The sequence below is a fragment of the Tiliqua scincoides genome, chromosome 2 (assembly GCF_035046505.1).
Source record: "Tiliqua scincoides isolate rTilSci1 chromosome 2, rTilSci1.hap2, whole genome shotgun sequence".
Lineage (NCBI taxonomy): Eukaryota > Metazoa > Chordata > Lepidosauria > Squamata > Scincidae > Tiliqua > Tiliqua scincoides.
In genome coordinates this window covers 94808506-94823224 of record NC_089822.1, presented here as the reverse complement: position 1 = coordinate 94823224, position 14719 = coordinate 94808506, and the positions used below count along the sequence as shown (strand labels likewise).

At 45.0% G+C, this 14719-nt stretch overlaps 1 protein-coding gene across 5 annotated transcripts in view; it reads left to right on the top strand.

Annotated features, from left to right (window-relative positions):
- The window catches only part of TRABD2A (TraB domain containing 2A), a 77262-nt gene that overhangs the window by 29693 nt on the left and 32850 nt on the right, over positions 1 to 14719 (top strand). The window contains exon 3 of one of the 5 annotated variants that reach the window (XM_066616718.1): positions 12347 to 12440. The exons of the other annotated variants lie outside the window; for them this stretch is intronic. Coding sequence (XP_066472815.1) covers positions 12347 to 12440 — 94 coding nt within the window. The remainder of the gene's footprint in view (positions 1 to 12346; positions 12441 to 14719) is intronic. 5 annotated transcript variants of the gene reach the window in all.

Below are 14719 nucleotides of genomic sequence, written 5' to 3'. Positions count from 1 at the left end.
CACAAACAACTGCTCATCAAACATAAGATTCTTTGGTTGGCCCCTCCTTCCCTCCCCCACCCGTATGTTCACAGGGATTACTCATTGTGACATCCTGAGGTCCTGAGATGGCTCTCAGAGGCTGCTAGGCTTGGTGCTACTCTGGAGGCAGGACGGGGAAAGAGGACCGGAACAGGCATGGAGATTCCCTTCATGTGGGAGAAGCCTCACTTTTAAAAGGGGAAAAAAAAATCAACCTGCCATTGAGTTTGGCTATTGGCAGCTATTCACTGGAACAGAGACAGTCAACACATGTGAATATGCATCTGTACTGCACAGTAGAAGGATATGGGATCACATTAGAAATCTTCAGGAATGAATATGCTGCTTGCCACATTTTCACCCCAGCAATTTCTGCAGCATATTAAGACTTTTCACATGATGGTCTTCCTAGTTGGGTTTCTTTGTAGCATTCAGAGTAAAGAGATATTGTAAACCACTTTGAACTTTTTTTTTTTTGTTGGAAAGTGGTATAGAAATACTCTTAACAATAACAAATCCAGAAGGAGGACCATTGAATAATTTCCACCTGGGGCTCTTCCCAATGTGGTCCATCTATTGGTAGAGTGGATTCTGAGAGGACAGGGGGAAGAAGGCAATAATGGTGCAGTTGATCGATCGATCAATTGATCAATAATGGTGCAGTTCTTGAGTGGGAGAGGAAACAGGGCACCAACCCCCAAATGCAGCCATAAAGATCAAGGTGTTCCCCAAAGCAATCTGTGGAATAGGCTAGGAAGCAACCTGCTCCGTGCTCCCCTCTGAATTGCACTATCTCTACTCCTTTGCATTTGTCCCCTCTCCCTGCCCCCAGGCATGGCAAACACTTCTCTGGGAGCTGAGGATGGGAATAGGTGGCTAGGGAGGTTAGTACCAAAGAAATTGGGCATGGAGGAGTTAGACCAGGGGTGTCAAACTTGTTTCATACAGTGGGCCAAATTGCATTCATGATACCTTCTGAGGGCTAGAATTAATGTCATTAAGCAGGTCATGGTGAGAAAGAAGCACTTTTTCTCACTTAGGAATTCATTAGCTGAAAATGACAAAAGAGAAAATTTTGATCATATTCTCAAGATATGGGAGAGCCCAATTATCACACAGGCTGCCCTTTCAGCAGTGACACCTTGGCACAGCTCAGCAGCTTAGAGTAGCTGGTGGTGGTGGTATGTGGAGAACCTCAGGGCCAAAGAAACAGCTTTCATGGGCTGCATCTGACCTGTGGGCCTTAGATTTGATGTCCCTGAGATAGACACTTCCTCAGTGTTGCACTCTCCCCTGCTGCTTTGTGCATGTGTGGCAGAGACTTGGATCTTTCATCTAATATCCAGTCTGGCCCTTAAGAGAAGATTGCAAGCAAAATTGTTGCTGGATTGCTTGTCTTCAGTCTTAGATGGTTTCCCTTTATTGGTTTCAAAAACAACATACCTGTCTGGTACTAGTCATTATGCTTGGAGCCTTCACCCTTCATCCACACACAGTATCATTCTATATTTATATCATGTGTACAGTAAGTGAGAGAAGATGTACAAGCAACATGGGTCTCCAGTGCTGTGGAAAGACTTCAAACTAACTCCTCTTTTCATGTCAGAAAACATTCTTCAGACTTGCGTCTGACACCTCAATATCAGCTTCAAACCATGCAGGATTCTCGGATCCTAGCCACCTTCTGATGCTTACATCATTGAGTGGGTATTGGAGGGCTTCCAGACAAAACCTGTGGCATCCAAATGGCTCTTGAAGTGGAAGCTCTTTGGAAATTGGCTGACTGTCAGACTCTTGCTGATTGTGTAGATCTGTTCAGATAATTAAACAAGCAAATAGGTCCTTTCTTGGCTTCATTTCATATTTCACTAGGTTGGAATGTGTGGTGGTCTCTGATAGTGAATATACTAAGTGGAAGCTGTTTGGCGGCTCATATTGGACCCGGTTGACTTTTGGGGTATTTTGATTTGTAAGTTATTACTTCAAAGATTGGTTGTTTTTAGTGTGTTACCAGTGACTTGATGGCTTTTATTTAGTTTCAATTGTATGGCTTCATTTGACATTCTTTTCAAAGAGCATTGTTTAGATTGATTTTCTGCATGTTTCCTGATCGACTTTTGTGACTGTAATACTGAGGATGGGGTTGCTATCTCTGTGTAGCGAGGTAGGTGTTTAGTGAGTGATGGATTGGTGACTTGCGTAAGAGTTAGACAGTTTCTGTACTGTGTGGTTTTTTAGGTCCTAATTTAAAAAAAAAACTTGCAGTGTTCATCTGGCTACTATTCTTTCTCCTGGGGGAAACCAAAGTGTCTAAAGGACTCCACCAGGTTCATTTCCTGATCATCCATTTTTTTTTGCTCACAATGATCCAGAACCAGAACTTGAGTTATCTTATCATTAAGAATCAAATGTCCACTGACTTGTAAAGATCATAATTGTTTCAGGATTGTTATATTCGGGATGTAATGCTCTCCTGGCCCATACTCACCTCATCCTGTTTAGTGCAATTACTATATGCTCTCACCCATCCACCCAGGTTGTCCATCATTGCTGAGGTGACATTAAGCATGAATAGTGCGCATCTTAAGTAAATTTCAATATGATGGGTCATGCATCTCATACTTTCTGGGGAAAGTGCTTTATGCACAGGCACCATCACACCTGTTTCAGCCCTTAAACTATGTTACCAACCAGTTTATTATTATTATTATTTCTATAAATTGTAACTGCCTTGGCCATCTGCTCCAGCAGAGAAAAGATGGGATAAAAATCTTTTAAAATAAATAATACAAGAATGTTTGTCTGTCTTAGTAATAGATGACAATTTTGTTCTTCAGAACACATAAGGCTAAAACTAATGAATGGGGAACTATCCTTTTAGCTTACCTTCACCGTGAACTCTCCCTGTATCATCATCACAATATGACACTCCACATTTCCAGTGGCAGTGTTAAACTAACAAAAGGCCCTGTGGTTTTTCTTTCTGTAAAACACCATGCTTGCTTTTGGAGAAAGAAGAGCTTCTGGAATCAGCAAGCACCGAATCTTCAAATGGATAGTAAGACTTATTAAAGTTGAGTTGAACACACAATTCTGCCTTTGTCAACAGTGAAAAAGAGCAAAAAAGCAGGAACACACGCACAAACTCTGTCCGTGTTTCAGTAGCTGTTACGAACAGTTCAGATGATGAACAGGTAGCAACTCTATAAATTCTACTATAATTCTAACACAAAGGTGCCACTAGAGGTAGTCTGACAGCAGTTGACACAGCTGCAGTTCATAATTGTTGTTGGTCTCTCTCTGTTTTTGATGGGCTCTGTCCATTCTAAGTAGCAAACCTACATTCAACAGAGTTAGTCCATATTTTTTCGGTGAAGGCCAAATTGTGTCTCTGAATACACTGTCAGTTAGTCCAGCCTTCAGTTTCAAAATCTGGTGTTTGAGGAGAGGGGTGGGAGATCTCCTGGCATAACGAGCTGTCTTTTTTGAAAAGCCACCAGCAGTAATATAGTCCCACACTTGTGTGTACAGTTTATATTGGGGAGGAGGCCCAACTTAGGAACCTAGAGTGTCATTGTAATAATATTTAAAGTAGAACATTCCAATCTACTTAGCTGCAAAAGAGGGGACTAATTTGTCAGTAGACCTCACCTGCTGTTCAACAAGACTAGAATTTCCAAGCCTACAGTGACATCTGCTGTATAGCATATCATGATATTATACTCTTGACCTGCCATTATGATTATGTGTGAATTTTCCTCACATATCTGTACCCTGAATGATAGTCTCTGGCAGGAAGATACCTTGTTAGTTGTGACATGCCTGGGTCAGTCAGCATAGAATCCAACCTGCAAGTAGCAGGTTTAATTAATAATACGTATTAATACGATTAATACTACTCAGCATACATTTACCGAGTGTTCAGAGATTCATGCACATGCTGTCTCAGCAATCTTTACAACACCCTTATAAGGGAGACCAGTATTATTATGCTTGTGTTATACAGGGGTGTCTAAACGTGTCTAAAAATACAGGGGTTATACAGGGGTTATACAGGGGTGTCTAAAAATTGTTCTCCGTGATATGGAATATATGGTAAGACATCTGTTAGAAATCAAAATACAGGTTTTCCTCCAAAACAACAGCTGGGAAAGGCAGCTAACTTTGTTTGAAGCTGCCTGGGAGAGACCCTAAGAGCAGATCACTAAATGGAATCACTAGCTGAAGCCCTAAACTGAGTTGACAAACTGAAACTACATATGATGGATGAACCTGTGACTGCCGCTTGTAAATAAACCTCCATATCTTGGAAAAGTTGTGTTGTCTCACTTAACCCTCCACCCTTTTTTTTCCTGACTGAGAACCAAAACATTGACATGCCAGCTGGACGTTGGATTTGAGGAAAGGGAAGCATTTGAGAATACAGGTGTGTTCTCTCCCCCCCCCCCCCAATATCCATGGATCCCGCAGCTGTGGATCTGGTTATCCACAGTTCTCTGGAGCCCCACATCAAGCCCATTACCTTCATTTAGCCACCAGTCAAAAACGTTTGGGAACCACTAGTTAAAGGTATAGGCACTCTGTCCTCCATTGTGTCTGGTCACCCTGTATCCACACCTAGCATGTACACAGTTTCTTAGCAGAAACAAAGCAGTTGGACCATAAGATTAGGCTTTTATGTGCAGGAAAATGGTTCATTTGTTGTTATTATTAATAGGTGGGAAAATGATTGAAGTTAGCAAAACAATTGATTTGAAAATGTATATCTTGCTTACTTTATATAAAGTCTATGGCAGTATTGGGAACTGAATCAGTGACTTGGACTTGAGTTGCAAAAATGCATGATTTTGGGTGACTGTGACTTGTAAGTTGCACGCATGGAAGACTGAAAAGACTCGAGTGAGGCCCGCCCCCTGACTTGGCACTCATTCCCATGCATGCAGACTCGACTCTTCCTGCGTTTGAGGGTGCTTGCTTACTGTTTTGGCGCATAAAAAAAACCGCGTGGGGCTAACTTTCCCAAGGGTGAGCAGCAGGGAAGTTCCAGCTGGGAAGCAGGAAAGGGTTAATGTGAGCAGGAGGGGGAGGCAGGATTGGGATCTCTGATAGGAAGGAAGGAAGGAAGGAACAGATGATCATTGGGCAAAGGATGGGCATTCTCGTATTTCCATTGGCTGAGGGAGGGCAGGAGGAGGAGCGCAATAGGGTTCTTGCCTTATGATTGCCTGGAAAGGGAAGGCAGGTCATAGCGATGCTTTCCACCATGGCTGGTGGGGTGTGGAAACCCTCACTGAATGACCATCTGAAGTGGAACTACTTCTGAGCAGCACTGCAAAGGATCAGGTCATCCTGGTAGTCCTCCCAGCTGTGCGTGACCCTCCTCCCTCTTGTCCCAGGTCTCTCGCACTCCCTCCCAACATCTGGGGAGTGTTCAAAGAAAACTAACGTGCACTGAGCCCAGCAGCAGCCTCGGTTTTTTCACAGTGGGCTTTTTAAAGGGGGGGCTCAACTTGAGTCTTTTAGAGTCACTAAAGGGTGACACAGAGACTTGGAAAGTGCCCCCAATCGGACTCTTTTTTGAGTCGAGTTGCAGGAGCGATGACTTGGCCACTCAATTTGAGTCAGGCCACGCTTGGCTTTCCCATCCCTGCTCTATGGGCCAGTCAAGGAAAATCATGGAGGTTGGTGTAAAGATCTATGTAGGGCAGGGGTGGGCAAAAATTCTGGCAGGAGGGTCACATCATCTCTCTGACACTGTATTGGGGGCCGGGAAAAAAGAATTAATTTACATTTCAAATTTGAATAGATTTACATAAATGAATATATTAGAGACAGAACTTATATGAATGAGAGAATTTTACTGAGCTTATTTATAATCCACGTGAGAACTATAATACAGGCATGTAGAACCACTTGAGAACTATGAACTGTTTGCACACACCTCTTGCACAGTGAAAACATCAAAGACCGAGCCAGATCAAGTCAGAAACACATGGAGATATAAGTTGTTCAGAGGCAATGGGGGGTTTATTATTATTACAGTGGTGCCTCGCATAACGAAATTAATTCGTTCCGCGAGTCCTTTCGTTATGCGAGTTTTTCGTTTTGCGAAGCGCATTTTCCCATAGGAATGCATTGAAATTTAATTAATGCGTTCCTATGGGCAAGAAAAGTCAGAACAAAGTCAAATTTGGTTTACAAAGTGTTTATTAAGTGCTCTTTAAAGGCATACATACTGTACTGAGGATTTCAAAAAGGGGGGGATGCTGAGTGGGGAGCTTGAAGGCTCTAATCCTGTGCACACTTTCCTGGGAGCAAGCACAATGGGACTTACTTCTGAGGAGACACGCACAGGATTGTGCTCTAAGCTGGGGAGGAGGACAGAGCAGCTGCACTCAATTGCTTGCTTTTGCCGTGATCATGGGGGGAAATGTGAAGGAAATGGGGCAGTGAGAGAGTGAATGAGTGATGGGGGGATGCTGAGTGGGGAGTTTGAAGGCTGTAATCCTGTGCACACTTTCCTGGGAGCAAGCACAATGAGACTTACGTACATAAACTGACATGAAGATCCGTCCCTTACTAGGGTAGACGGGATCATAAACTGGCATGAAGATCCTCCCCTTACTAGGGTGGACGGGATCATGAACTGACATGAAGATCCGCCCCTTACTAGGGTGGACGGGATCATGAACTGACATGAAGTTCCGCCCCTTACTAGGTTGGACGGGATCATGAACTGACATGAAGATCCTCCCCTTACTAGGGTGGACGGGATCATAAACTGACATGAAGATCCTCCCCTTACTAGGGTGAACGGGATCATAAACTGGCATGAAGATCCTCCCCTTACTAGGGTGGACGGGATCATGAACTGACATGAAGTTCCGCCCCTTACTAGGTTGGACGGGATCATGAACTGACATGAAGATCCTCCCCTTACTAGGGTGGACAGGATCATAAAGATCCTCCCCTTACTAGGGTGGACGGGATCATAAACTGACATGAAGATCCTCCCCTTACTAGGGTGGACGGGATCATAAACTGGCATGAAGATCCTCCCCTTACTAGGGTGGACGGGATCATAAACTGGCATGAAGATCCCCCCTTATTAGGGTGAATGGGATCGGGCTTGCGGGGGGGGGGCTGTGATGGCAGGTTGCTGGGGGGGCTTACATTCAGATGCTGGATGAGGTGAGTGAAGGCACCCCTCCCCTGCTGTGTGAGTGTGGGGGGGGGCAGAGCATCTGTGTGTGTAAGAGAAGGGGGCAGCCTGTGTGTGTGAGAGAGGGGGGAAAGTGTTTGTGTTGCAGAGAAGTTGTGATGCTCCAGGCTTGGGGTGGGGGGAAAGAGAGGCTGCAGTGCTCCAGGCTTGGGGGGGGGCACAAAAACGGGCGGGAGCAAGAACGTGCAACCCCTGACAGGCACACAGGAGCCTGGCCCTGTGAGTGAGGGGTGGTGAAGAGAGCGTAAGTGTGTGTGTGAGAGAGGGAGGGAGGAAACCCCTGCTGCTGCGTGAGGAAACCCCAAGAACTCATCATCCTTCCTTAGGGTGAACTGCATAAACTGCATAAACTGGCATGATGATCCTCCCCCTTCCTCAGGGTGAACTGCATAAACTGGCATGAAGATCCCCCCTTAAAACAAACCAAAACAAACAAAAATTCGTCTTGCGAAGCACGGGTCATAAAAATTCGTTGTGCGAGTCACCAAAAATTGCAAAACGCTTTCGTTCTGTGAGTTTTTCGGTGCGCGAGGTATTCATTATGCGAGGTACCACTGTATTATTATAATGCCCAGGGGAAAGCAGAAAACACATGGAGACTATAAAAGGCCTTGCTCTAACTCAGCCCACAGTTCATGTCTGGCGGTCACATCCAGTAGTCGCAGGACAGTGTGGGCTGCAACAGTCTCCAAAGGGCCAGAGCCTCTTTGGAGTCTGGGAGCTCCCTGTGGACCAGATTGGGGGTCCCCAAGGGCCACAAATGACCCCCGGACTGGGGTTTGCCCACTCCTGATGTAGAGGAAGAGAAGAGAGGGACTGTGGGGCGTAGGGTAGAGGAAAGTATGCAATTCTGCAGCTCACACCTGATCAAAAACTTAACAAAGTGTGATTGAACTCTTTCTTGCTAATCTGAACAAACACAAAACCCTTGTCTGATTAGGCATTTACGTTACACATTTTAAAACAATCACTAATCTAATCCAGTGGCGATAAGATTAACAATGAGAGGGATAAACTGGAATATAAAATTTATGTGTGTGTGTGTTTGTTTTTTAAATCAATCCAATGTTAGACTGAAGGACATTCAGTGTAAATATTTTTCTCTGTAAATGAACTTCAGCTGACAAAAAACCAGGGCTCATGGAATGACTTTAGTGTGGTATTTTGGTGTGATATCTTGAATGTAATGAGATAGGGAGAAACTGCATCAGAGTTCATGCTCCATGATACTTTTTCCAGAGAATAGAAACCAATCACAATCAAGGATACTGAATAGTGCTGCAGGTTGGGGGCGGGGGGAATTCCCAAGGTCCAGGTTTTCCGGGAGCCAGGGCCATGACAAAACAAACTCAAACTATACAGTACAAAACAAATTTGTTACAAAATAAATGTCAGTATCTCAATGTCAGCCTATCAAGGGCTGCATTTCCATTACAGCTTTAATCCACTTTCAGTGCACTTCTATTATCCAAAGCATTTAGGAAGTGGAGGCCCAATTGGACATCTTGCTCTGGGTCCAATGCCAACTCTCTGCAGCCCTGGTTGTAACTGTATTACTCTTGGCTTATTTTAAAAATGGAATTTATATCACTTTCACTTGTTGTAAGCCACCTCCGCCTCTGGTCTCAGTGCAGAGGTAAATTTTGGTTGATCTCGTAACTGTGGTTAAGATAGGAGTAAACTGTGGAATTGCTATGATCTTTATCTCCAGTGTAAAATTTTTTCTCCTCCGCATCCTATGTAAGGACAATTTTATTTAGTGGGTCTGATGTTATATAAAATAGAAAGGATGTAATCCTGGAGTGGCCCCAGAAGCAACTTTAGTCCACATTGCTTGAAAATTTTGGGTCTACTGTAGGAGAAGGGAGTTTTTAAAAATGATAATATAGTGTTGCATGTCTCAAATTGATTTTTTTGTTGTATATATTTCAACAATCCCAAAGTTTGAGAGTCAGTAGCATAGATGGTGTAAAGGTGGAACTTTGCACTTTGCATCTTTGCACTAAGTTGGCTGTTCTGGAACAACCCCATTGAAGAAGATAAGTCAGCCTCGTTGCTGGTTGCAAAAGGGACCTTATAATAATAGTTCAAGCCTCGGGGCCCAGAAATGTAGGCCCACGACTGCCATAGATTATTTGTGTGGGTGGGCACACTCTACAGTTAGCCCCCCCCTGCATAAAAATTGACCTGTGGTGTACCAGTAATGGTGCTAGAAATGGGGGTTTTAAAATCTGGCATTTTTAAAAATGATTTGATTTCATGGGGAAGGTTCATTATGTTTAGTTCTCAGGTAAATTGATGTCTGTGAAAAGCTATTTATGATTATTACCTGCAGTTTCTTGAGCACTTATGTAACCTTGTTTTGAAAGAGAAGCATGAATGCAGTTGGTTTCCCCCTGCTTCTCTCCCTCTCCAAAGCATTTATTCTTGAAATAGGTATTTGATTTTGATTGTTAGTGATTTGAGTAAGTCTCTTTGGTAAAGTGCTATTCATAGTTTCCTTTCCATTTTTCTTTCAAGGGAAGAAATAGCAGATGCAGGAATCAGACTGTGTTGGAAAGTGGAGCAATGATTGACACTAGAAGGTTGCTTATAAGAAGGTTACTAGGAAAAGTTGATGTTTACATCAGTATAGAGCAGGGGTGTCCAAACATTTTGGCAGGAGGGCACATCATCTCTCTGACACTGTGTCGGGGGCCAGGAAAAAAATAATTGATTTACATTTCAAATTTGAAAAAATTTACCTAAATGAATGTATTAGAGATGGAACCTATATGAATGAATGAAGGCCTTGCAATAGTTCAAGGCCGATAAAAGACCTTGCACTAAGCAAGGCCAGCCTTTCCTTTGCTGCCACTGCTGCATCACAGATGTGAAACAGCAAGTAGCGGAGGGAGCCCTCAACCCACAGCTCAGGTGGAAGGTCGAACAGTCGTCCTCATGCTGAAAGCAGTTGCGTTGGGCCAGCACGGGCTCCAGCAAGTCTCTGGAGGGCCAGAGGCTCATTGGAGACTGGGGGCTCCCCGCGGGCCTGATCGGGAGCCCCCGAGGGCCGCAAGTGGCCTCTGGGCCAGGGTTTGGGCACCCCTGGTATAGAGCAAGAGAGATGCCGAAGCTTCAGCTGATTTGCTGGTGAATACTTTGAAGTGAGCTTGGTGCTAATGCTACTTTTCTGCTCCATTTTAAATGAGGATGTGATTAAGTCAAGGTTATTATTATTTTTTCCTAGCAACTGCTAATGCTGAATTTATTTGTAGTTATTGTGAGCAGAGTCTCTCCAGACTGAGGGGATGTTAAGTGCCTGCAGGTGCCATGGCTGAGGCAGAGGACATTCTAACAGCCTTGTCACAATGTCTGCTATTTACCAGGCAGAGTAACTTTAAAAGCTGCCCCAGGCTCTACTTCTGTAATTCAGGCTTCACTCAAGGACATGTGCGCATTCCAAAGAACTGAAAGTTTGTAGGAGATTTCTGTTCCATAGGGCCTTCTGTGGAACAGCAAGACTTTCTGTCCCCTCACAACCTAATAGTGGAACTACATGTTACGATAGACAAAGGTTGTCACTCAAAATGGCAGCCCCATATAGAATCCCCACTCCTTTGCCAGTGCGTAGTTCAACTTACACTCTGTCTTGTCACAGAGTGTGTCTCTTCAGTGGCAACCCTGTGCTATGGAGTGGAGGTTGGTAAATGGACATCATAATGTCAAGGTGTGGTGTAGGTTGTACTTGGCCTTATGGAGGAAAGGAGAAAACTCAACATGATTACCATTTTCAGCAGCTAACCCTTTTGTTGTTTAAAAACAAAAATTTTGCCCTGAAAAAGCAGCAGAGGTATCTGAAGAGAATTATGCTGTGGTCTTTTTTTTTGAGATAAATGACAACATTGACTTCACCAGATCCTGAATATCTCGGCTGTTTTTCAAGATTACGTCTTGATATACCAGTAAGATTACAACAGTGGTATTTTTTTTTCTCCTCTGAGCAAATACTGCTTATGATATGTGAGTACTACACAAAAGGTTTTGTGGAGATCAACAGTAAATTGGAATAAAGTAATACAAATGGATCACAGTGTTTTTGAGGGTCATCTTTAATATTTTGCACCTTCAGCAGGAAATCTGCCCAATAAATCTAAATCAGTTTTACAGCCCAATCCTAAACCACCTGGAGTGTGGGGCTGCCACAGCAGTGAAAACAGCTACCACAGCATCCAACATGCCCTGGGGCAGCTGCCGCCGCCTTGGAATAAGGGGACGTTCGCCTCCTTCCCCTGAGTAAAGGAAGTTGCCCCACAGTGGGGCTACTCGATTCTATGGCTGCTCTGGAGCTGTGGCAGAATTGGAGAACTCTGTCTCAGGTCACGGGGGCCCACCCACCCTGCTGCCTCCCCCGCCACACCTCCTCCCTGCCCTCTGCCCGCCCCAAAACTCCTCTGCCCGTTTCTTTGCCACCCGTCAGTTTGGGCCACCGAGGAGTGGTGGAGCATCAGCCACCTCCCTGGTGCTAGCCCAGCACCGCCTTACGGCACATTTGCAACAATATACACTGGCAGTGAGCCGGCATGCAGGATTGGGCCCTTTGACCTCTACAGTTCTCAGTGGAGGAACTCTGGGAAGTGTAATTCTATGAAACTCTGAGGAAAAATAGATAGAATTTCTAAGACCCAAACACAGTTACAATTTCCAGGGGAACCCATAGTATTTGAACCAGTTTTCCGCTTCAGTGTAAAAGTATAGTGTAGATTCATAAGCAGTGACATAATCCCTCGTCCCAAATATGTCTGTTTGGATTTATTCCTGTTCTCAGGATATCTCCCTAGCATTGTATAATGTGTTGTGGTCCTGTTTGGAAAAATTTGGACACACTGTGTATTTAGCAAATGGGAACTTCCTATCACATAGAACTGTCACAAGAACTTCATGGCTAGTTCTGGTATGGTTCTTTGCGTTCAATTTTGCAAACTTTCACATAGGTTCCTGCAAGAATGTGGTCAAAGAATTGAGAACTAACTAATCACATAATGTTGGTTAGTCTTGACCAGCCTCTTGAGGCCAAGAAGGTACATGAATACTTAGTAAAATTAAATATTTCTAAATCGGCAGGACCAGATGACTCTCCCCACAAGGCTCCTAAAGGAACTAGCACAGGATACAGCGGAACTACTGGCCATCAGTTTTGCAACCTCATGGAGACCAGGTGAGATGCCAGAGAATTGGAGAGAACTAATTTTAGTAATATTTCACAGGATAAAGTTGAGACTTGGGATACTGTTCAAGTCCGACTTGTGCATAGAGCCAGTTCTGAAGATTCTGTTGCACTCTAGCATAAGCAAGAATAAAACCCAGAGTAGGGCCATGCCAATTGCACACATTGATTTCTATAGGTAAAAGTGAAGAACTTTCAGCTTGGGATGCTGAAAGAGAGCAAAACTTGCCTCTCACCAAGGTACTGGAGCCATAGGTTCCAGTGCTCCCAAATGCACCCTCTGACTTTGTCCTACATAAATTAAATGGCTGCCATTCATTCCTGTCATGAAAAGTAAAGTGCTGCACTTGGGGACAGTGTTGCAGTGGAGGGCAAAAGTAGCCCACCTCCTCATATGGTAAATGGCCAGATCTCCAATCAGAGGACTCCACAGAAAAAGCAACATCTTTGCAATATAAATCCTCACTACATAAACGCAACTCACACTTGTTGTAATGATGACCCAGGGCTTTCACTTTTATGTTGCAGCAAGGATGCACGTGGCATGTTATTAACAGGAATAGGTTTGGCTTGGGATGGCATCTACCAGTGGACATACCAATTGACATAACAATTAGTATGTCAAACTTAGTATGTTTAGTGGATGTTCTTCTGAGGGCACAGCTAATGATTGCCAAAACAAAACTAGAGCCCTAGGTCCAGTACCCCATCTTCTTTCTTGTCGTGAGAAACCTTGTGTGATGTCACTGTGTGGTGTATTTCTATATCCCTATCCTCTACAGCAGCCACTAGGGGACAGAAAAGTGCATGATATGATGACATCACATCACACATTTCATAACTACATGCACATGATAGTTGAGAGATTCTTTGCTTTGGAGGTAATCTTGTGATTTTGGCAATGTTTAGTTCCTTCCTGGCAGGAGTGGTGGTCCAAAATATTCCGGCTTCTGAGAATTGGTGCCAAATGATACCACCGCCCCCCTTACCTGGTGGGATACCAGCAGACATTGAGAGCTGCTGCTTCTTGTGGACTCTCTGGATTTAAAAAAGGAAGAGGGGAACAGAGTGTAAGATGTTTGGAAGAAAGGACTAGAGAGTGGTGGTCTAGAGCAGGCTCGAGAGCTTTTGAAACTTTTTTGGCTCGAGAGCTACTTTGAAACCCAGCAAGGCCCGGAGATCTACCAGAGTTTTTTTTTTACAATAATAACATTTGCCATAACAGAATTTCCCACCTGCTTCTGCCCCATTTACCTTTCTCATCTCCTCCAGTTCTGTCAATTTACAGTTCATGTCTACTCAGAAGTCCCATTAATGTCAATGGGGCTTACTCCCAGGAAAGTGTGGATAAGATTGGGCTGTCTGCTCTCTGCCTTGGAGGCCACCCATTCCTCTGTCAACAATGTCTACATGTTGCCCAGATGACTTCTCATTCCATCTGCCCCACCCAATGGTCATCTCCCTCCCTTTAAGAGATGCCCCAAGGTTCCTCACAGGCACCAATGTTGCTTCAGAGTCCGGTCCGATGCCTGTCTACTAAGGTCCCATAATAGTCAATGGAGCTTACTCCCTGACAGGTGTGGACAGGACTGCAGCCTCGGAGCCCCACATCCTATGCCTGTCTACTCAGAAGTCAGTATAGCCACTGGAGCTTACTCCCAGGCAAGTGGATAGGACTGCAGCCTCAGAGCCCCATCCTAAGCCTGTCTACTCAGAAGTAAGTCCCTTTATAGTCACTAGGGCTTACTCCCAGGCAAGTGTGGATAGGACTGCAGCCTCAGAGCCCCATCCTATGCAGGTTTACTCAGAAAAGTCCCATTAGAGTCACTGGAGCTCACTCCCAGGTAAGCGTGGACAGGACCGCAGCCTCAGCTCCTCCAGGGGGACTCTTGCACTCTCTCTCTGCCCCCCATCTCCCTGCCTGCTCCAACCTCCCCGCCACCCTCTCAGGGGACTCCTCGTGCACTGCCCCATCCTCGAGCGCGCTCTTCTCCTCGCCCCCACCACGCGTGCGTTCCTCCCGCCTTCCTTCCTCTTCGCTGCTCTCCTCAGCCCCCGACAGACACAGGCGACCCCTCAGGCGCTGACACGCTCACCGTTCCTGAGCTCGTGCTTGATGGTGAGCAGCGACGGCTCTCCCCCCGCGGAGCAACGCGCAACTCCCTCCATATCCTCAGTGCGCCTCTCAACGAGGGGAAGGAGGCGAGGAGCGGAGCGCAGGCCGAGCCAGGCGAGCTCACGAGCTCTGCGAGGCGCGCTGCATGTTCCGG